The 24,282-nt window shown below is 39.9% G+C and overlaps 1 protein-coding gene across 7 annotated transcripts in view; it reads left to right on the top strand.

Moving 5' to 3' along the window:
* CFAP92 (cilia and flagella associated protein 92 (putative)) overlaps positions 1-24,282 on the top strand; it is a 146,162-nt gene that overhangs the window by 23,228 nt on the left and 98,652 nt on the right. For 5 of the 7 annotated variants that reach the window (XR_005211618.1, XM_037802898.1, XM_037802870.1 and 2 more), the window contains 5 exons: positions 3,292-3,429; positions 4,350-4,437; positions 5,518-5,642; positions 16,345-16,491; positions 20,323-20,507. Coding sequence is in view for 6 of the 7 variants with exons in the window: in XM_037802898.1 (XP_037658826.1) it covers positions 3,292-3,429; positions 4,350-4,437; positions 5,518-5,642; positions 16,345-16,491; positions 20,323-20,507 (683 nt within the window). In the remaining variant the exon portion in view is untranslated. The remainder of the gene's footprint in view (positions 1-3,291; positions 3,430-4,349; positions 4,438-5,517; positions 5,643-16,344; positions 16,492-20,322; positions 20,508-24,282) is intronic. The other 2 variants (XM_037802890.1, XM_037802916.1) reach the window with 2 other exon arrangements.

Here is a 24,282-nt window from a genome sequence, read left to right as displayed (position 1 = left end):
AGTTGCTTGAAGTGCACGCATGGCGTTGTGAGAATCAGAGCCCTGTTTTGTGTGAGTGGAAAACCTTTGCTTTTTCTGGTCTTCCAGCCTGCCTTCCCAGGAACCCTTTCTGACATGGGAGGCTCGGAACTTCCAATTTTTCATCTTTCATATATGTATCCAGGATTTCTTATCCTCGGTGCTGCTGACACTTTGGGCCGGATCATTCTTTTTTTTTGGGGGGGGGGGGCTGTCCTGTGCATTGTAGGTTATTTAGCAGCATCCTTGGCCTCCACCTACTAGAAGCCAATAACACTCCCTCCCCCAATTTTGCCTATCAAAAATTTCTTCAGACATTGCCAGATGTCCCGGGGCTTGGGTGTGTTGTATGTGTGTGTAAAATTTCCCCTGGCTAAGAATTACTGGTTTAAATCTAAACCACTAACTTTAGGGTTCTCATGTAAGAAAATGGGATCCAAGGAGATTCCCCAGCTGGATGAATGGAGAGACCCATGTCTTCAAGGTGTGGGCTTCAATCCACCTGCACTGGTTGCACTAGGGGAGTCTAGGATTTAAATGCAGGTTCTAGGGCCTGACCCAGAGTTGCTGAGCCAGAATTCCTGGGAGCACTGTTCAGTGCCCCTCTGGTAACCCACTGGTAACCATCTGCTCTGGGGCTGCAGGCTCAGCCTGGGGCAGAGGTGTTGGGGGTTGGGTAGGGGGACCACAAAGCTTTCCTGCAGGAGGGGGTCTTGAAATGACGGCACCTGCTCTCCTTCGAACCCTGGCCCCAGGCTGACACCACTGCTTCTTATTTTAAGTAATTATTTTTCCGTCATTAAAAAAAGCAGTGTAGGTCTACTTTGTGACTAGCAAAAAGGGAAAAAGATAAAGCAAAACTAAAAGCGTGTGAATCCTGTTCAGAGATAGTCATTGTTAACATTTTCCTTTGTCCTTTATATGTGGGTACTTATGTGTCTATTTTAATAAAAACAGGGTCTGCTATAGCTGTTGTTTTAAGTCCTGCCTTTTTTTGACTTTAAAAGACGTCTTATGGAAACTTTGTTTTTCGGGGTGCAGAGTCACCCTCAGAGGTTTGTTTCTGCTACAAAGGGGGTAGGCTGTTTGTTTCGGTGCACAGTAGTTCTTGTGCCAGGCTTGTCAGCTGCAGTCTGTGAGTCTTGAATGTCACATCCTGTGCCCATTTGAAAATGTTATGGACCCCAGCAAAGCCATGATTTTTTTTTTTAAATCCAATCTTGTGGATGGGATCTTTTTAGATTATTTCCATGGAGACGTGACCCCACCCATTCAAGGTGGGTCTTGATTAGTTCACTTGAGTCCTTTAAGAGAGTTCACAGCTCCAAAAAGCTGGGAGACACATTTTGGAGAGAAGCTAAGATATATAACCCAGAGTTTGCCCCTGGGAGAAGCTAAAAGCTGACACAGACCCAGATGCTTGGAGATGCAGACAAAAAGATGTTTGGAAATGCTATGCTAAGAGATGAAGCCCAGAGTTTGCCCTGGAGAAGCTAAGTGAGAACTCACAGATGCTTAAAGAGGAAGCCACTGGAAGCAGAAGCTGAAAGCAACACAACCCAGGAGCAAAGGACCAGCAGACGCTAGCCATGTGCCTTCCCAGCTGAGAGAGGTGTTCTGGGTGCCATCGGCCTTTCTTCAGTGAAGGTATCCTCTTGTTGATGCCTTAGTTTGGATGCTTTTACAGCCTTAGAACTGTAAATTTGTAATCTAATAAATCCCCTTTATAAAAGCCAATCCATTTCTGGTATTTTGCTTAATGGCAGCTTAGCAAACCAGAACACATCCCAACCAGAGCTAGCACTTCTTGTCTTCTCTTAATTCTGCTCATCCTCTGGGTTTCTCCATATCAGACAATGATGCCATCACTCTTGCAGCCCCCAGGTCATATCTGACTTCTTCTATCCTTTCAGCTCTTGCCCACCCAAAATCAAGTTGGCATCTAGGCCTGTCCATCTTTCTCAGGAGCTCTCCCTTCCTGCCCGACCCAGGCCCTCTCTGCACCCAGGTTTTCTCCTGTCTGCTCTCTCCTCCCACTAGGCCTGTCCTTTCTATATCACCCCCTTGACCCGGGCACCTCATTGCTCTGTAAATTTTCGTACCTGCCCAGTGCTTTAGGGAAAAAGTCCAGGTTCCTGAGACTGGCCTTGAAACCATTTTACAATTTGCTCCTCAAAGCTCTTTTTTTTGCCCACTACTCCCACTTCCACCTTCACCCCCTGCCCCTCTCCTGGTTCCTGAAGGCTCTAGACTATTCCCCATTACAGGACTTGCCTTCAGGCAGCCCCCTCATCTTGGCCTCATCGCTTTCTCCAAAAATTGTGTCCGTCCCTCAAGAGTGAATCAAATCCAACCTCTTTCTTGCAGCTTCCGTTGTCTCCATCCATGCATTCACGCTCTCTGTCTTCGTTGTCCTATTCAGCTGGTGGCATGTGCGGGCCAGGCCCATAGTAATGGAAGTGAGAGACACAGAGAGGGTACTTCCTAGCTGGGGAGCTCCAGGCATGGTCCTGGCTTTGCTAATGAACCAGCTCTTGGACCACAGGAAAGTTACTTTCATGTCAAATTCCTCATCTGTGAAATGGGCAGAGTGGTAAAGCCTTCTTTAACATGACCGTGTGATGTTAAGATAAGCAACACATGTCAAGGGCTTTATGGCCTTATTTGAGGAAGCCATTGCCAGTTGAGGTCTGAGCTTATTTCCCAAACATCTGTGTGGCCATTTTTTTCTTCATAATACATTTTTTTATTGTGAAATTTAACTTAGATCTATACCAGAGATAACTTCCTTAGTACAATTTAACAAGTAAAGAACAAATTTCAAAGAATTTTATGGGTTACAGTTCCACAATTTCGGTTATTTCCTTCTAGCTATTCTAATACAATACCCTAGCATCTAAAAATTTTTTTTTTATATATTAAGTATTTGTAATCCTTTGTTAAATCCTGTCTTGTCTGTTGCTACCCCTTCCTCTCATTCAATCACTTTCTTGATCTTCAGGGATGTCTAGGCAGTGACTGCCCTAAATTGTTCATATCAAAAAGGGGTGTCACCATTATGGGGACTGTGTGGTCATTTTTAAAAATTTCTTGGTATTTGAAGGTAGCCCTTTAGGCTACAACTCCAGGAGAGCGGGGACCTTATCTATCTTATCCATCATTTTATCTCCAGCACCAGGAGAGGGATTGACACAGACAGTAGTAAGTATTCAATAAGTATTTCCAATTGATTGATTGATTGAATCAATGATCCTTTCTTCCCCTGCTTTCTAGAGGAAGTGAGATATTTGGTTTTAAACCAGAGAAGACTGTCTGATGACGTCAAAGCTAACAATATCAGAGAGGTGGGGAGCCAAGAGTATCCACCAGGAAAACAAGAAAAAGCAGAAACATACTCCAAGTCTTTGCAAGGTGAGTGGAGATGACTTTTGTGTACAAGCTGAATGCAGGACTGCAGTGGGAAATGGGATGGGCTTGGCGAGTGTAGTGTAAGTGCACTGGGGTCCTTCAAATGTAACAGCAACTGCGGCTGGCGCTGATTCACCCTGTCACAGCAAGCCCTGCAGAAATGCACGGCTCACTTTTTGTTATTGATCCTTTTTCTTTATTTAACTTTTGCTTGTTTTGTGATTTACAAAAAAAAACTTTTCTGATTATAGAAGTTACATCATAAGTGTTTTAGAAAATTCAGTGATGGTAGAAAAGTACAAAAACATAGGGAAAATAATCTATAATTTCACCCCTAGTGAAATTATAGATAACCCCTAGTTATCAAAAATTTGGCAAGTTCCTTTATTTTTGTTCTCAAATTTAAAAAAAAATGTAGATCAGGTAACACCGAATACATAATTTTATATTCTGAGATTTTTTATTAACCTGTCATCACATACACTTTCCTATATCCTGAAAACTTTCCATAAACGTCATTTTTAGTGGCAACACGGTATTTCATCTGCTCGTATTACTGAAATGTACGTAACCATTCCCTCTAGTTGAGTACTTGGTAATCTTAGGGGTGTTTTCAGTCTTCTTTAATATAAACAATGCTAAAGTGGGCAATTTAAAGTGGACAGACATTTCCCTTATTTTTTTTTTTCCCTCTGTGGAGTGTTATATAAGGAACTGGATACCCCCTTTTGCCTCCATTTGTCCTAATAATTATAACCAGTCTGTGTATTTATTCACTCACCCATTTATTATTAGAGAGTGTACCATGCGGCAGGCCTTCTGTCTGGGAATGGGTGTTACAGACGTGGTAATCTGCCCTCCTTTCTTAGTGAACTGGTATGGGAGCAAGAAGCTTGGGGATACTTGCTAATACATATTATTAGGTTCTCACCAAACAGAGCCTGAAACGTCTCCCAAGAACAGCGAGGAAAATGAAAAGTCACTCAAAGTGGATGATTTTGGCACAGTTCGGTAAGACTGGACCCCTACTGTTTCGGGGAGTGGGAATGGAGGCCCCTCTTGTACTGGCCCTATAGACTTCCACCGTGAGTTATATATGGACTTTGTAGTAGTTCCAGTTAGGTTGGAAGTCATGCAATCCAGGTGAAACTAAAAGAACGGGGAAGGGGAAGCTTGTTTTGTGAGCACACGTGTATCAGGCACTATGCTGCCTGCATGCTTTATCTCAGTTAAACCTCAGAACGATCACTCTGTGAGGTGGTGTGTAACTGTCTCCATATTCTACATGAGGAGACTGAGTGGTTAAGTGGTTTTCACAAAGTCATAGGACCAGACTTCTTGGGAAAGCCAGGATTGCCACCCACCCCTTCCCACTCCTAAGGCTGTATGTTTTCCTGCCGTGAGTGTAGTTATTTGAGAAGGAGGTTCCTTGGGCAATGTGGGGACCAGGTAGAATGGAAGTTTAGCTGGTGGTTTTGGGGAATGGAGTGGAAAGAACCATGAGAACATGTCATTTTTTTAAAAAATCTTGATTTTGTATTGTATTTGAATTGAGTTGACAGACTAATTTGGGAAGAATTAATGTGTACATTGTTTTGTTATCCCATCCATGATCATGGTATATCTTTTCCCTTTTTCAAATCTTCCCTAATGTCCTTTAACAGACTTCATTTTTTTTTCCTATAGATATTCTGGATAATTCCTGGGAATGAATTCATAGATATTTTATAGTTTTGATTGATTTTATTAAAAATATCTTATTTTCCATTATATTATCTAGTTGTTTAGAATCTTGATATGGAAAGTCTGGTCTACAGATCAATAGCATCAACATCTCTGGGGGAGCTTATTAGAAATGCAGAAACTTGGGCCCTGCCGAGACCTACCAAACCAAAGAACCGTAATCTGCATTTTACTTAATAAGATCCCCAGGTGATTAATATATATATTGAAATTTGAGACTCATTGGGTTAGAGGAATGCAATGTCACTTTTTTATCAGTTTGCATTTAGCCCAGGAAATAGATTCCTCAAGAGATGGCCCCCCAGTTTTTTTCAGCTTCATTAATTTCTCTTTTTGTTAATTTTCTAGGAGGAGTATTTCAAGAGGAACAAATGTTTCTTTAGGAGGAGTAACCATGATGGAGATAAAGGAATTAATTGAGAGATCATCCGTTAGCAGCTTAACAAACATGTTAGAAAAGCAAAAATCTCAAAGTAAGTTAGGATGGGATTTTGAAATTTTATCATATAACTTCACTTGAAAGAAATATGATATATGCACATTTCAAATTCAGAATACTTCAAGATCCTTTAACACATGACCAGATGTTATTCAAAAGATTCTTTGACATGTGATCAAATGTCACTCATCCATCTCTTCTATCTCTCCCCACCCATCCCATCATCCATCCATCCATCCATCCATCACTACCACCCATTCTTCCCATCCATTCCATCTCATCTCATCTGCTTCATCCTCCCTCATCATCCCCTCTATGCTTCCCTTCTGTAATCGTTTCCTAGGGCTGCTATAACAAAGTAGCACAAACTCAGTAGCTTAAAACAATAGAAATCCGTTGTCTCACAGTTCTGGAGGCCAGATGTCTGAAATCAAGGTGTCTGCAGGGCTGTGCTCCTTCTGAAACCTTCAGAGGAGACTCCATCCTTGCCTCTGTGAGTCTCTGGTGTTTGCTGACAGCCCCTGGTGTTCTCTGGCCCTGCAGCTGCAGCGGTTCAGTCTCTGTCTTTGTTGTCACACAGTGTTCTCCCTTCTGTCTGTCTCTGTGTCCAAATTTCCTCATCTCATAAGGATACCAGTTATTTTAGATTAGGGCCCACCCTAATACAGTTTGGCTTCCTCTTAACAAATCACATCTTCGAAGACTCTGTTTCCAAGTAGGGTCATAGTTACAGGACTTGGGATTAGGACTTGGACATGTCTTCTCTGGGGGACACAATTCAGGCCCTAAAATCTTCCATCTGTCCCCCATCTAATCATGTCCATCCACTCCATCTCAAATTATCCCTTCCCTTCATCCCCATGATCTGTTCCATCCATTTCCTCCATCCCTGCCTTATATTTTCCATCTATCCAATCATCCATCGCCTCCCATCTCACTCCATCAATATTTTGGGATACTTGATCTGTGGTGTTATACATATAGGGAACATGAAAATTTCTAGTGTCTAATGGAGACTTTCAAACAAATAATGACAATTCTGTGTGATAGATGCCATGGTAGATGTAAGTACATGGTGTGTTTGGGAAGCACAAAAGAGTGGGGGGTAAGGAAGGACCTTCCTTGAAAGAAGAAAACTAATTGTGAGTCTTCCGGGGAAGATGGTGGATCAGGGAGCTCCAGGACTCAGTCTTTCCACCAAAACAACTATTTAACAGGCAGGAACTGTCTGAAACAACTATTTTGAAACCCCAGTGGCCAGAAGAACACTGTACAGCACCCAGGGAAGAGCAGGAGGAAAAGACTGATAAATTATGGTAAAAAAAAACCCACAAACCTGTAAATAGCTCTCTAGACACGGTAGCAAGCAGAGCCCACCCATCTCCCACCCTCACAGCAGGCTGCCACAGGGTCCAGTTCCTGGGTACCTGATGGTGTCAGAAAAGGACATGAAAATTCCTTTTCCCCAAGATCAGGGGTGGGGGCATGGTTGATCATTGGTCATGGCTTTTGATTTGGATCACTGGGTCCTGCGGGCAGCTGTTGTTTCAACGCCCTCTGGACTGAAGTGGAGGCGGTGGAGATTTAAAGACAAGGGCTTCCTTAGGGCTGCGGAGGACAGTTAGCCGAAAGTCTGCATTTTCTGGGCAAGCCAAGAGAGCTCAGCTTTCAGGAGCTGTTGGAGAAGGTTTTGGCACCCTCCTGATCCCCTTCCGAGGGCGCTTTGGAGTTGGCCTGCAACCGTCTTCATGGGTCCCTGGCCATTTTGTCTGGGAAAGACCGATTTTAGAAAATCCCCTCTGAGGTGACCCTCTTCCCCGAGTTTGCCTTCCATGCAAAAGCAGCTGTGAGAAAACAAAAGGAGTGTAAAAGAATCTATAGAGGCCGACTTCGGTCTGGGACAAAGGCCTGAGGGCTTCAAATACCTGCTAGAGGGAGGTCTGTCTCCTGGGAAACATAGGGGTCAACCAAACTCCTGTAAATGGGAACTCCAAAATAAGAAGAAGCCAAAGCCTGAGACAAGACAGAGGCCCAGGAAAACAGGGAAAATCTTGCACATTGCATTCACCTTGGGCAGACCTTCCTGATAGAAGGGCTAAAGCTCAAGAAAATCCCTGTCTTATCACCAGCTGGTTACAAAACCGGGAAACAGACATCCCAGGGAGTAATTCCCAGAGTTAAGATTTCAAAATATTAAAATGCACAGTGTTCAACAAAAGAGTATAAGAAAACAAAGAAACAGGAAATGATATAAAAATACAGAAAATGACAATGAAGAAGATGAGAATGTAGACATACCAAACAAAGCCTTTTATAAAAATTATCTTAATAATGTTCAAGGAGATGAAGGAAAGTACAGAGAAAGAGCTAAAGGATATCAGGAGCTAAAGGATATCAAGAGAACAATGAATGAGCAATATGAGAAACTTAGTAAAGAGAAATTTTAAAAAGGAATCAAACAGAACCACTGGCGTTAAAGACCACAGTAACTGAAATAGAAAGTGCCCAGGAGGGTTTCAAGAGCAGATTGGAGCTGGCAGAAGAAAGAATGAACTTGAAGACAAGACACTTGAAATGAGTCAGGCTGAGGAATAGAAAGAAAAAAGAAATATTGAAAGTGAAAATAGCCTAAGACAGCTATGGGAATCATCAAGTGCACCAATATATGCATTATGGGAATCCCAGGAGAAGAGAGAGAGTGGCAGAAGGAATAGTCAAAGAAGTAAAGACAGAAAACTTTGCAAACTTAGCTAAAGATGTGAATATACACATCCAAGCAGATAAGAGAACACTAAACAGGATAATCATGAGGAATGCACTATGCTATATATTGATTACCCTGTCAAATACAAAGGACAAGGAGAGAGTCCTGAAAGCTGCAAGAGAAAAGCTACCTGTTACATAGAAGGGAGTACCAATTGGATCAAGTGCTGCTTTCTCATCAGAAACCATGGAGGCAAGAAAGCAGTGGGTTGAAATACTTGAAAGTGCTGAAAGCAAACAACTGCCAGCCAAAAATTTTATGTCTGGTGAAATTCTTTTACAAAAATGAGGGAGTGATTAAGACATTTTCAGATAAACAAAAGCTGAGGGAGATCATCACGACTAGACCTGCTAAATGAAGTTCTTCAGACTGAAAGGAAAGGACACTAGACAGTGTGTTTCAAAGCAGCATGAAGAAAGAAAGACCTGTGGAAAACATAACCATTTGGGTAATTATAAATGCCAGCATTATTGTATTGCATTGTTTGGTATGTAACTCTACTTCTTACTTCCTACAGATGCTAGAATAAAAATGCATAAAAAAGCAATGATAATTCTAGGTTTTTGGACATAAAATGTACAAAGATTTAAGTGGTAACAAATACAAAAAATTGGGGGGAGGACAGAATGGTACAGGAAAAGTATATGAACATACTTGTGATGGTTAGATACGTGTGTCACCTTGGCCAGGTGATGGTACCCAGCTGTCTGTTTAAGCAAGACTGGCCTAAATATTGCTGCAAGGAAGTTTGTGGCTGGTTAATAAAACAACAGGCTGGTTTATTAAATCATCAGTTAGTTGGCTGCAGCTGTGACTGATGACATCAACAAAGGGCATGTCTTCCACAATGAGAGAATGCAGTTGGCTGGATTTAATCCAATCAGTTGAAGACTTAAGCGAGACGGATAGAGGACCTTCACTGCTTCTTCGGCTGATCAGCAAAGCATTTCCTGAGGAGTTCGTTGAAGTTGCCAGTTCATTTCCTGAGGACTTCGTCAAACATCTTCATTGGAGTTGCCAGTTTGCTGCCTACCGTGCAGAATTTGGATGCATGCATACTCACAGTTGCATGAGATACTTTTATAAATCTTGTATTCATAGATATCTCTCATTGTTTCCCTAGAGAACCCTAACTAATACAATTCTATTGAAGTAAAGTTGGTATCAAATCAAATATGATGGTTATATATTTAAGATGTTAAATTTTAACCTCATGGTAACCATAAGGAAAACAGATGAAAAATATATCTAGATAGAAATGAGAAGGCACTCATTATGGTACAGCAGAAAAAAGCAAATAAATATAAAAGTAGGCTTTAACAGAAGTGAGGAACAAAAATGGCATAAGACTTAAAAAGGCTAAATAGCAAAGGGAACAAAGAAAGTAATGTATTATCAGTAGTGACTTTAAATGTAAATAAGCTAAACTTTCTAGTCAAAAGGCAGAGATGGGCAGAATGGCTAAAAAAGCATGACCCAACCATATGCCCTCTGCAAGAGACTCACCTTGAAGTCTAAGATACAAGTAAGTTGACAGTGAAAGCATGGAAAAAAATATACTATGCAAGTAGTAACCAAAAGAGAACTGGAGTGGCTATACTAATATAGGATAAAATAGATTTTAAGTCAAAAACAGTTACGAGAAGCAGAGATGGTCATTATATACTGATAAAGGGGACAATTCAACAGGAAGATGTAACAATTATAAATACATATGCACCTAACAGCAGTGCCCCAAAATATATGAAGCAAATACTGACAAACTTGAAGGGAGAAATTGATGGTTCTACAGAAGTAGTAGGGGAACTTAGCACACCAGTTTTAGTAATGGATAGAGTATCTAGTCAGAAGATCAATACAGTAGTATAAGACTTGAATGATACATTAAACCAATTAGACCTAACAGACATATATAGAACACTGCACCCAATGAAAATAGAATACACATTCTTCTCAAGTGCACGAGAACAATAGGATAGACCATATGTTAGGTCACAAAGAAAGTCTCAATAAATTCAAAAATATTGAAATCATACAATGTATACTTTCCAGCCGTAATGGGATGAAGCTAAAAATCAACAGCAGAAGGAGAAATGGAAAATGTGGAAATTAAACAACATACTCTTAAATAACCAATAAGTTGAAGAGGAAATCAGAAGCAAAATCAGGAAATATTTTGAGGCAAATGAAAATGAAAATACAGTGTACCAAAACTTATGGGATGTGGTGAAGGCAGTGCCGAGAGGGAAATTTATAGCTCTAAATGTTACATTAAAAAAGAAGAAAGACTTCAAATGAGAGACATAACCTCAAAACTGGAAGAACTAGAAAAAAATGAGCAAACTAAACTCAAAGTGAGCGGAAAGAAGGAAATAACAAAGATTTGAGTGGAGACAAATGAAATAGAAAACAAGCAAACAAACAAAAACAATAGTGAGAATCAACAAAACCCAAAATTGGTTCTTAGAAATGATCAATGAAATTGACAAATCTTAAATTAGGCTGACCAAAAAAAGAGAGGATACAGATACTGAAAATCAGAAATGAAAAGAGGTACTTACTACTGACCCTGCTGAAATAAAGACTATAAGAGGATGCTATGAACAAATGTATGCCAATAAATTAGATAACCTAAATGAAATGGATAAATTCTTAGAAACACACAGACTGCCTACATTGACCAAGAAGAAATAGATCTCAAACCAATTACTACTAAAGAGATTGAATCGGTAATCAAAACCACCCAACAAAGAAAAGCCCAGGACCAGATGGCTTCACAGATAAAGATACTGCAAAAAATGAAAATTACAGACCAATTGCTCTTATGAATATAGATGCAAAAATCCTCAAAAATACTAGCAAACCAAATCCAACAGCATATTAAAAGAATTATACACTATGATCAAGTGAGATTTATCCCTGGTATGCAATATTGGTTGAATACAAAAAATCAATTAATGTAATAAACCACATTAACAGAATGAAGAAAAAAACACACACATGATCATCTCAATTGATGCAGAAAAGGCATTTGACAAAATACAGCACCCTTTCTTGATTAAAAAAAAAGAAAAACACTTAGAACACTAGGAATAGAAGGAAACTTCCTCAACATTATTAAAGATATATATGAAAAGCCCACAGCTGACATCCTACTTAAAGCTTTCCCTAAGATCAGGAACAAGATAAGGATGCCCACTGTCACTACTGTTACTCAAGATTGTACTGGAAGTTCTTGCCAGAGCAATTAGGCAAGAAAAAGAAATAAAAGGCATCCAAATTGGAAAGGAAGAAGTAAAACTTTCCCTATTTGTAGATGATATGATCCTATATACAGAAAATCCTGAAAATTACACAACAAAGCTCCTAGAGCAAATAAATGAATTCAGCAAAGTGGTGGGGTACAAGATCAGCATCCCAAAATCAGTGTTGCTGTACACAAGCAATGAGAAATTGGAAGAAGAAATTAAAAAAAAAAAATCTATTCACAACAGCGACTTAAAGAATCAAATATCTAGGAATAAATCTAATGAAGGATGTAAAAGACCTGTACACAGAAAACTGTCACACATTGCTAAAGGAAATCAAGGAACTTAAATAAGTGGAAGGATATTCTGTGTTCATGGATTAGAAGACTAAGTATCATTAAGTCAATACTACCCAAAGCACCTTATAGATTCAATGCAATCCCAAACAAAATTCCAACAACCTTCTTTGCAGAAATGAAAAAGCCAATCATCAAATTTATATGGAAAGGTAAGGTGCCCCAAATAGCTAAAAGCCACCTTGAAAAAGCATGAAGTTGGAGGACTCACACTTCTCTACCTTAAAACTTATTATGAAGCTCCAGTGACCAAAATGGCGTGGTACTGGTACAAAGACAGACATATGGACCAGTGGAATAGAATTGAGAGCTTGGAATTCAACCCTCACATTTATGTCCAACTGATTTTTTACAAGGTGGCAAAGACCACTCAATTGGGTAAGAATAGTTTCTTCAACAAATGGTGCTGGGGAAACTGGATTTCCATTTGCAAAGAAAAGGAAGAGGACCCCTACCTCACATCATATACAACAATTAACTCAAAATGGATCAAAGGCCTTAATATAAGAGCTAGAATCTACAAACTCCCAGAAGAAAACATAGGGAAGCATCTTCAGGACCTTGTGTTAAGCACTGGATTCTTAGACTTTATACCCAAAGCACAAGCAACAAAAGAAAAAAAAATAGGTAAATGGGACCTCATCAAAATTAAAAACTGTTGTGCCTCGAAGGACTTCATCATGTAAGTAAAATGACAGTCTACACAATCAGAAAAAATATTTGGAAGCCACATAGCCAATAAAAGATTAATATCTAGAATATATAAGGAAATCCTTCAACTTAGCAACAGAAAAACAAACAACCCAACTTAATGGGCAAAAGACTTGAACGGACATCTCTCCAAAGAAGATGTGTAAATGGCCAGAAAGCAAATGAAAAGATGCTCAACATCATTTGCCATCAGAGAAATGCAAATCAAAATCATAATGAGGTACCATTTTATCTCCACTAGAATGACTGCTATTAAAAAATGAAAATAACAAGTGTTGGAGAGGATATGGAGAATAGAAACACTCATTCATTGCTGGTGGGAATGTAAAATGGTATAGCTGCTGTGGAAGACAGTTTGGTGGCTCCTCAGAAAGTTAAGTATAGAATTACCTTATGACCCAGCAATCCCACTACTAGGTAAATACCCCAAAGAATTGAAAGCAGGCAGTCAAGCAAATTATTTTCACGCTGATGTTGATGGAGACACTATTCACAATTGACAAAAGATGGAAGCCACCAAAGTCTCCATCAACCAATGAATGGATAGATAAAATGTGGTATATACACACAATGGAAGGTTATTCAGATGTAAAAAGGAATGAAGTTCTGATACATGCAACAACATGGATGAACCCTGAACACATCATGTTGGAAGAAATAACCCAGACAAAAAAGCACAAATATTGTATGATCTCGCTAATTTGAAACAATTAGAAGATGTAAATTCACAGTCGGAATGTAGAATGTAAGTTACCAGGGGACAGGGTGGGGATAGGGAACGAGAAGTGAAGGTTTAAAATTACAGGGTTCCAATTTGGAATGATGGAAATGTTTTGGTAATGGATGGTAGTGATGGTAGCACAACATTGTGAATGCAATTAACAGCAATGAAGTATACAACTGGATATGATTAAAAGGGGGAAATTTTAGATTGTATATGTGGTAACAGAATAAAAAAATTAAAAGAAAATCCATGGGATTACACTACACAAACATTGAGCTCTAAGTTAAACCATGGACTTTAGTTAGTGGTACAATTGTAAAAATGTGCTGTCATCAGTTATAACAAATGTTCCACACCAACTGCAGAATGTTGGTGGTAGAATGGTGTATGGGAATCCTGTATTTTGTGCATGATTGTTCTGTAAACCCACAACTTCTCTAATTAAAAAAGAATTAAGTGGCAGGTGGAATGAGGGATACAGCATCCCAGGCAGCAGGAACCACCCATGCAGAAGCATGTAATCTTAGTCACATACTGCCAAGAGACAAGAATTCTTAGAAGCGACTAAATCCACCTCCTCATTCTCAGCTTAGATGTGTCTCTTTACCAGTTTTTCAACAAGCAGTTTGGGTGTCCAGTATTGAGGTGGAAAATTCTAGAGCTGGTGCACTTGCTGCCAGGGATGGCCCATGTCACATTCATTTGTCTGTAACTGCTATAAATCATTTCCTTAACTTCCAATCAATCAATCAGTCAATTAATTATCAGTTTTTCCTGAAACTGACTTGGTTCTAGTTCAGCAACTTACTGCTTGAGTCAGACTCTGAGTATGAGAGACAGTGGAATAAAACAAGTTCCAGATTTTAAGGTCCTTTAAAGACTAGTCCACACTTTCATATCAGAACACCTCTCAACTTCCCCTGAGGTTTCTCTTTTCCAGGTTAAATGGGCTCCCTCCTTTTTAAAATGTTCTTAAAGCATTTTGTGTTTCCAAACCATTCTTTTTATTTGGTATGTTTTAAACATGGAAAAGTACACAGAAAAATATGACAATGATGTACCCATGATTTAGACATACAGGCGTTAATATTTTATTTCTTTCATTTCTTTTTTTCTCCTTTTTTTGTGTTTAAAGAAAGAAAAGATCGCCGGTACAATCAGTTTAAGTTTAAGCTCACTTTGCAGCCAGTCCTTTAGAGAAGATTCCCTATCCTAATTTAGAAATTGTTTGATCCTTCCCTTCACATATTCACACAACATTGTGTTGATTTTTGTTTTTAAGTTACAAATGAATTGTATACTTGAAGTGGTTAAAATGGGGGGAATTTAGTGTTATATGTACATTTCCACAACAAAATTTCTTTTAAAGTCACAGAAACAATTTCATACTGCCTCTTTCTTCCTCCAGCTTGCTCTTTACACTCAACTTTATGTCTGAGATTTATTCGCATCGATAGGTATAACTCCAGCTCCTCCATCCTAACTTGTGTAGGGTACCCCGTTTCATGGACCTGCCATTCTTCTTCTATCCAGCCCTCCGCTGGGGATCACTTGAGTGGTTTCCACTTTTTCGCTCTCACCAGTGGTGCTAGAGTGAGCTTCCTGTGCGTAAGCCCATGGGTGCATTTGCCCAGTGGAATTGCTGGGGCGTAGGACACATGCCTTGATACCACCCCTTAGGGATCACATGGAGAAAAAAAAAGGAATCTCGGGCTCTCCAGGCGGCCAGGGTCCTCTCCAAGTGCACCAACTACCAACAGTGCCTGAGATTTCCTTTTTTTCCCACGGGATCCCCATCCCTGAACCAGCAGACATTGAATTCCTGGTTCCCAATGAGTCAAGTAGCATTTCATATGCTTATTTCCTCTCATGTGACTTGCCTGTTCATATTTCTTTGCTTATTTTTCCATTGGGTTAAAAATTTTTTTCTTATTGATCCATAGGCTTTGTTTTGATGTCTTTTGGATAATTATGACTTGTTAGTGACATGTATCACCAATACCACAGACTGGGGCTGATAGTGTATCTTTTTACTTTATTTGTGGGGTCTTGTTCTGTACAAAAATTATTTAACTATTCCTTTCTGGTTTGTACTTTTGGTAATGTTTAAGAAATCTTCCTCTCCAGATGTCAATATAGTCTCCTGGGGATTCTAATGAGTTTGAAGGTTTTGTTTTCTATCTTTTGTATGCAGTTAGTTTTATGATATGTGGTAGCCTTGTAATTCCATATATTTCCAAATGGATAAACAGTATAATTTATTGACTAGTCTGTCCCTTCCCACTGATCTGAAATGCCATATATTCAGTTCCCCTATATGTGTGGCTGTTTCCAGGCTTTCTAGTTTGTCCTGTTGGTCATTATGTCACTGAACCAAGAGCTCCTAGTTTTAATTACCATAGGATTATGTCTTATTATCTCCCTTTTCTTCTTGATATGAGTCTGGTACCAAACTAAGCATCTTCTATTCTTTTGCTCATTTCTCTTCTCACTACCCATTCAACAGCTGAGGCAGCTGAGGCTCAGAGTGGTTGAGGTGCTTTCCCAAGGCCACACAGCAGGATGGGGGAGGTAGTTCTAGAACTCTGGTTGTTCAACTCCAAAGCCCAAACCTTAACCCTAGGCTATGGTTAAGGGTGGGCTCAGAGGAGAACTTTCAATCCACTGTCATGTCATTGTGCTTAGTTCCTTTGGTTCACGTTCTCAAGTATTAGCAGGTGCAAGAGCAGGACACCCCCACCTTTATGCCTGCGTACAGCTGACAGCTGCCTGCTGCCAACATTTAGGCACCTCTTTTGGTTGCTGGAAAGAGGCAGCAGCACAAGGAGTGACCCTTGCCTTCAAGGAGCTCCCAGCCCCTCTCCTAACCTCTGCAGCGTAGCTGCTAGCACAGGGGCTCTCTTGATGTTTATTTCCCTCCTTCGACTTCACAGGTAAAGGGAGAGATTTGGAGGTAAAGAGGAGAAGCCAAAAAAGGAGGAAGAAATCTCGATTGGAAGAGGAAAGCGACCCCAAGCTGGGAGGCCAGTGGAAGCAGGGCATCTTCTCCATCCAGCTGGCAGTGATGCCACTCCTTGCAGGTAACCAACCCATTGCCTAAAGGTTTCTGGTTGTCTTGTCACACGTGGCCAGAATGTTCAGCAATGGGACACTCACGGTGGGCGGGTCCCTGCTTCGTGCCACTTCACTCCATCCTCACTGCAGCCTCAGGAGAGTGGGGGGTAATTGTCTCCATCTTTCAGAGGAAGAAAGGAGACCCAGAGAGGTTAACAAATTGCCCAAGATCACACAGCTACTGAGTACGAAACAGGATTTGAACCCAGGTCTGTCTGACCCCAAAGTCCAAGTAAACCTGTGAGAAGAAGAAATGTCATAATTTGGTTTGCGAAATAAGATGCTGACTTTTATAAACATTTTACTACAGATTGTTTGCAAAATCATCTAGTGAAGGCTATGAGGAAAGGGAGTCTTTTTATTGAATGTCTATTAGATGATAAGCAGCTTACATATGTCAGATAATTTACTTCTCATGGCAAATTCTGATCTTCCCAATGAAGTCGCAGTGGTGGTGGCAATGTTGGGGGCAGGTGTGAGTGTCTGTGTGCACGATTTTCATTGCCACCATTTTTCAGTGAGGAAAACTCAGGTCAAGTAGCTTACCCAAGGCCACACAGCTCACAGTGGCAAAACAGGGGTTTAGTTCTTTTGCTTTATAAGACCTATTATATTTTGATAAGTATCAAATAGCTATTTATGATATCCAAAAAAAAAATTATTTAACTTTTTTTTAAAAAAAAGGTCAAAATGGAAATAAAAAGTCCTTTTTTTCTTTTTAGAGAAAATAATTTCAAACCTAGTTAGTTTTAATTTTTTGCCCAGCAGTTTGATTGTGTGCCGTCTGCCAGCTGTCTTTTGTCTTTTTTGAGAGGGAAACAAACTTTTTAAAGAATGGAGGGCAAAACCCCATAAAAATCAAAGTGTTGAGCTCAATTCCACAAGTATTGGGAAAATCGTGACCCATACAAGGTCCTGGGTTGATGTCGATACATTTGGTTGGAATACTATGAACTTTAGTTTTCACTTTTAAATGGTTCTCTGAAAGTCAGCGTTCTCCTAAGTTAGTCCTTCCTGACTGGATTGGGGTGTCTTCTAGAGAAGTAACTATGCTTGGTGTGAGTAACTTTCCCCAGAGATTCTTACCATGCACACGCTGTACCCCATGAGTATCAGGTTTCTGACCCAGCTGTTGCTCTGAGCAAGAATCCTTGGTGACATGGTCCTCAAGGTGGGTGAGTTCCATGTGACCTGCTCCACTTTGGGTCTGGGCTGACTCGGCTCTTTCATTTTGCTTTGAAAGTAAGAAGCAGCTCAAATGGTCCAACCTGCCTCGAGTGACTGTTTTCACCAAGGTGAAGCCAAGAGGCGTTGCACCTTCCTTCTTGACCTGAATTGTAATGATGGTGTCACTTGGCTGTCTACGCAAAAGCTTTGGTGACAGACTTTGGATCCTGGCTTGGCCACTTGCCAGCGAGTTCTCTGCTTTCTCCAAGTCTCCCTCTGTAAAATGGGGTGGTCATTTCCACCTCTGAGGGTTGTTGTAGGGATTGCACAAGATATTGCATGTCAGCCGTGAAGCCCAGAACCTTGCACACAGCTGGATCGAGAAGTTGCTTGGGTGGAGATGGCAGCTCCTCTTCTGCCAGGGCATTGCGCCCCCATCAGGGAAAACAGATTTCCTAGTTTATTGTCACAAACCAAGAGTGACCTTGGCATAGTGGGCCAGTTGTAGGTTTGACTTTTGCCATAAAATAATAGCACAAGATTATCTGTTCCAAAACCAGATTACATATTTTTGGTAATCACCTTCCATTTCAAACTAGGATGTAGATCTTGTATACGTCAAGTGGTAAATACTCGTTGACCAGTAATCTAAAGGGATTCTGGAAAGAGTCTTATTTGGAGTGAATTCTTGGTTTGAAAAGAGGTGGTATCACACAGCAGAGGGGCAACGACTGCTTTGGGTCCTGGTTCCGCAGATGATTCCTTAACACCCCTGAGACTCAGTTTCCCCATCTGTAAAGCAGGGATGATATTGTCCACATCAGCTTGTTTTGAGGGTTAAATAACATTAACTTAAGATTTATGGGTGCAGAAAAAATATCCATTCCCTCTCAGCTTTTCCCTCACTCTGGACCAGTGGTTCTCAATTTCGGGCAATTCTGCCCCCCTAGGGGATACTCGGCAATATGTGGAGATGTTTTGGTGTGAGAGAAGATGCTACTGGTATCTCGGAGGTAGAGGCCAGGGATGCTGCTAAACATCCTACCATGCACAGAAAGCACCCCCAACAAAGATTTATCTGCCCCAAATTCAGTAGCGTTGAGGGTGAGGAGCCCTGCTCTGGAATTATGGCTGTCATCTTCCTGAATTACTGCATGATGATTTGCGCACACCTTTGTCCTGGGGATTTCTTCTAACTTGGGCCGTCATTTATATGAAAGGGCTTACAATGCCATAAAAAACAGATCCTAATTGGTTATGGCCTTAATGGATCAGCTTTCCTAAAGAGACTAAAATTTGTCCCCAGGAAGCACACGCCTCCAAGGCTGGGCCATGCTGGGCCACGACTTGTTTTGGAAGTGACGACACTTCCTTAGCATGAGTGACTTGGCTTTTAGATGCCCTAGAAATATGTTTACAAGGATTTTGAGAGGAATAGACCTGATCTTTTTGAGCACCTACTGTGTGCTGGGTAGTGACCCCAGCACTCTCACATACATAATCTCTCTTAATCCCTTTTACCCTAAGAAAGGTAGTATCTGTCCCCATTTTGTAGATGTGGAAATTGAGCCTCAAAGAGGCTCTAACTAGTTCTAGGTCACATGGATATTAAGAAGCAGATCTGGAATTTGAACCCATGCCTCTCCGCCTTCAAAATTTGGGCTTTTTTTTTTTTTTAATTTTTTGGGGGGGAGCATCTATATTCATATTTATCCAACTGGTAAAACATACGGACTTCTTCCATAAGAAAACTATTCTCATATCAACCTATGTGCCACGTAGTGTCTTAGTTCGCCCACCCCTTTCTCTAGCTGCACTATTGCCAAACCGTCATAGCACAAGTTACCCCACCAGTTGGTTTGTATTTGGTACAAATGTCCCAGTTATGTTCTACATTAGTATCCATGCTTTTTTTTCATTAAACTGCAACCACTGAAGTGACACTAGTGGGCACCAAATGTAGACACTGGCATTATTTTTTCTTAATGGCTTTTTGTTTTAAAATAATTGTCTAGAACTGCTCTACCCAATAGAACCCTCCAGAATGATGGAAATGTTCCGTATCTGTGTTGTCCAGTACAGTAGCTCATAGTCATACATGGCTATTGAGTATTTGGAATGTGGCTGCTGCAACAAAGGCAATGCATTTAAAATTTGATTTAATTTAAATTAATTTAAATTTAAGTAGCTACATGTGGCAATAGCTACCATATTGGACAGCACAGCTCTAGAACAGTGATTCTAAAATCAACTGGATGCTTTTAAAAATCCCAATGCCCAAGCCACATTCTAGACCAATTAAACCAGACTCACTGGCACGAGCACTCTCAAACATCAGTATTTCTTAGTGTACCCTAGATGATTCCGGAAATGCTTAAATTACTTCTAAAACGATGATTATCACAATTAAATCACCCCGCTTACATTCTCCTAGGGAACTTACGAGACCTGTGTGTGAGAAGCCCTGGCAGGATGCTGATAGATCATTCCCAATTCCTTTTGTTTTTTCCCTGTTTTCGTCTTTTAATTGTAATTTCATCATGGGCTCTTTTCAGGTTGCTCTATCCCTCTGTGCTTGTTTTGGGGCTGTCATGAACAAAGGTCTAATGCTGCGTGTCTTTCTCCCCCAGGATGTCAAAGTGTTGTGAGTCATGGCAGTGAGAGGTCCGTCAACATTTTAGATTGTTTTTTGACTTTAAAAACGGAAGGGCCAATCATGAATGAGGAGCAAAGGCAGCAGTTAAACCCCCTGACCATAAGGATCAAGTGTGCCTCCTGCCTTCCGTCACAGCCTGTGCCCTTTCATGAACTAGAGGTAAGAAGGTGCCAGAGGAACTCAGTTACCCCCTTCTCTTCCCAGCCAATTGCCCAACACCCGTCACCTCGAATCCTCCAAACAACCCTGTGCAAGAGGCGTGATTGTCTTCCTCCTTTCACCACTCGGGATCTCACTGCAAGATGTGAAAGAGATTAGAGTCACAGGGTTAGGAGCTACCAAGCCCGAGGGCTCTCTGCTACACCCACAGAGGCTCTTCAGAAGGAGCCTCCAGGCTTCCCTGTTACAGCAGCAGCACTCACCTAGATGCTCACTGATGTTGACCTGGTTCAGTGCTGCTGGTTATCCTGGAGGTTCTCTTATCCCTCTCCTGGATGAATCCATGTCTCCTGGATTCTATGTCTGTCTCTTGCTTTGCTTGCTCTCTGGTTTGGCTGGAGTACATCCTATAGTAGCTTCTTGGGAAAAAGTTGATGGGAGATCATTTTTTTGAGATCTCATATGTTTGAAAATATCATTACTGTCACACTTGATTGATAGTTTGGCAGGGTATAGAATTCTCGGAATTAAAAAATTTTCATCAGATTTTGGAAGTCACTGTACCGTTGTCTTCTCTTGTTCTGTGTTGCTGTTGAAAAGCCCAAAGCATTCTCAATCCCAAATCTTTGTTCTGTCCTGTTTTTTCCTTCTCTCAAAGTTTGCAGAATCTTCTTTTGGTCTTCTGGGTTCTGAGACTTCTTGATGTGCCTTAGAGTGGATATATACACCTACATACACACACATATATACATACACACACATATATTTATACATATTTTTATTGTGAAATAATTATATATTCAAAGAAAATTGCAAGATAGCTACAGGGAGGTCCCAGGTACCCCTTCACCCAGTTTTCCCCAGTAGTTACATCTTGCACAACTATAGGACAATATTAAAACCATGAAACTGACTCTGATACAATGTGTGTGTATGATTCTGTGCCATTTTATCACATGTATAAATTCATATAACTATCACTGTAGTCAAAATACAACTATTCCACACCACAAAAATCTCCCTCATGCTACCCCTTTATAGTCACATCTATCCCCTTGCCTCCCACCATCACCAATTCCTGGTAGCAACTAACTAACTTGTTCTAACTCTATAGTTTTATCAATTTGAGAATGTTATATAAATGAAATCACAGAGTATGTGATCTTTTGAGATTGGCTTTTTTACACTCAGCATAATACCTTTGCATCTTTTTCCAATCTGCAAGACTCTGTCTTTTAATTGGCATGTATAGACCATTTACATTTTAGAAAATTTTTATTGTGGTAGCATATATACATCAATTTTCATCTTAACCACTTTCAAGTACAGTATATAATTCAGTAGTATGAATTATATCCCCAATGTTGTGCTACCAACATCACCATCCATTTCCGAAACGTTTCAATAACCTGAAACAGAAACTCTGTACTCATTAAGCATAATTCCCCATTTTGCCATCCCCAACTCACCCCTAGTAACATGGAACTTCCTTTCTGTCTCTAAGAATTTGCATATTCTAGTTATTTAATATAAGTGAAGTCATACAATATTTGTCCTTTTCTCTCTGGCTTATGTCACTCAACATGATGTCTTCAAGGGTGACCCACATCATAGCATGTATCATAACTTCAGTCCTTTTTACAGCTGAATAATATTCCACTGTGCATATATATCACATTTTGTTTATCCATTCGTCAATAGCCACTTGGGTTGCTTCCACTTTTTGGCTGTTGTGAATAATGCTGCTATGTACTTTGGTGTACAAATATCTGTTCAAGTCCCTGCTTTCAATTCTTTTGGGTATATACCTAGAAATGGGATTGCCAGGTCATATGGTAACTTAACCTTCTGAGGACTCACTAAACTGTCTTCCACAGGAGATACACACACACACACACACACACACACACACACACACACACATATGGTATGTTATTGTGGTTTTGACTTGCATTTCCCGTAGGATTAATGATTTGGAGTATCTTTTCATGTGCTGCTTACTGGACATTTATATATCCTCTTTGGAGAATATCTATTCAAATGTCTATTCCTAATTGCTCTAGCTAGAACTTCCAGTGCAATGTTGAAAAGAGGTGGTGAGAGAAGATGTTCTTTTCTTGTTCCTGATCTTAGGGGGAAAGTTTTCAGTCTTTCACTATTGAGTATGATATTAGCTATGGGTTTTTCATGTATGTTTTTTATCACATTGAGGAAGTTCCCTTCTATTCCTAGTTTTCTGAGTGTTTTTATTAAGAAGAGTGCTGGATTTTGTCAAATGCCCTTTCTGTATCAATTTAGATGATCATGTGGTTTTCTTCCTTCATTCTATTAATGTGGTATGTTACATTAATTGATTTTCTTACATTGAACTACCTTTACATTTCTAAGATAAATTCCACTTAGTCGTGGCATGTAATTCTTTTAATATGCTGTTGGATTTGGTATGCTAATATTTTGTTGAGGTATTAATATGTAAGGGCTTATGTCTTCCATTTTAGTTTTTGTTTTCTGTTTGTTTCCTCTATTTTTTTTTTTTCTGTGCATGATGTACCTTTTTTCTGTGCATGATGTACCTTTGTTTCCTCTATTTTTGTTTGTTTTCTTTTCCCTACTTTCTTTGGGTTACCTGAACAAATTATTCAAATTCCATTTTGATTTTTCTATAGTACTTTTGATTATCTCTTCATATAGATTTTTAGTGGTTGCTCTAAGTATTATATTATACATACATAACTTATCACAGTCTATTGGTATAAACATTTTAGCAGTTCAAGCAAAGTATAGAAGTTTTACATCTCCTTAATTCCCTTTATTCTCCCTCATTCATAATATAATTGTCTAAAATATTTTCTCTGCATACATTGTGAACCACATTATACCAGTGTTATACTTTGAGCTTCAACTGTTAACATAATTCAGAAAACTCTAGAATAGACAGAAAATATATTGAATTTACCTATATTTTTCTCTTTCCGTTGTTCATTCTTCCTGATGTTCTCAGATTTCTTCTTTTTCCTTTCTGTTTCAAGAGCTTCCTTTAGCCACGTTTTAGGGGATATCTGTTGATGAAAAATTCCTAATTTTTATTTTCTGAGGCTGTAATTAGTCTCCTTCATTCTTTTTTTTATTCATTTTTATTGAGATACAGTCACATACCATGCAGTCATACAAAGCATACAATCAGTTGTTCACAGTACCATTATATAGTTGTGCGTTCATCACCAAAATTACTTTTTGAACATTTTTATTACCACACACACAAAAATAATAATGATAAAGATTAAAGTGAAAAAGAACAATTAAAGTAAAAAAGAACACTGGGTGCCCTTTTTGTTTTTTCCCCTTAGTTTTCTACTCATTCATCCATACACTGGGCAAAGGGGAGTGTGGTCCATACGGCTTTCCCAATCACATTGTCACCCCTCATAAGCTATATTGTTATATAATCGTCTTCAAGATTCAGGGGTTCTGGGTTGTAGTTTGATAGTTTCAGGTATTTACTGCTAGCTATTCCAATTCATTAGAACCTAAAAAGGGTTGTCTATATTGTGTGTAAGAGTGCCCACCAGAGTGACCTCTCGGCTCCTTTTGGAATCTCTCTGCCACTGAAGCTTATTTCATTTCCTTTCACATCTCCCTTTTGGTCAAGAAGATGTTCTCCATCCCACGATGCCGGGTCTAGATTCCTCCCCGGGAGTCATATTCCACGTTGCCAGGGAGATTCACTCCCCTGGGTGTCAGATCCCACGTAGGGGGGAGGGCAGTGATTTCACCT

The sequence above is a fragment of the Choloepus didactylus genome, chromosome 1 (genome assembly GCF_015220235.1).
Source record: "Choloepus didactylus isolate mChoDid1 chromosome 1, mChoDid1.pri, whole genome shotgun sequence".
Classification (NCBI taxonomy): domain Eukaryota; kingdom Metazoa; phylum Chordata; class Mammalia; order Pilosa; family Megalonychidae; genus Choloepus; species Choloepus didactylus.
Note: the sequence above shows the minus strand (reverse complement) of the source record. Positions and strands in the feature narration are given on the sequence as shown.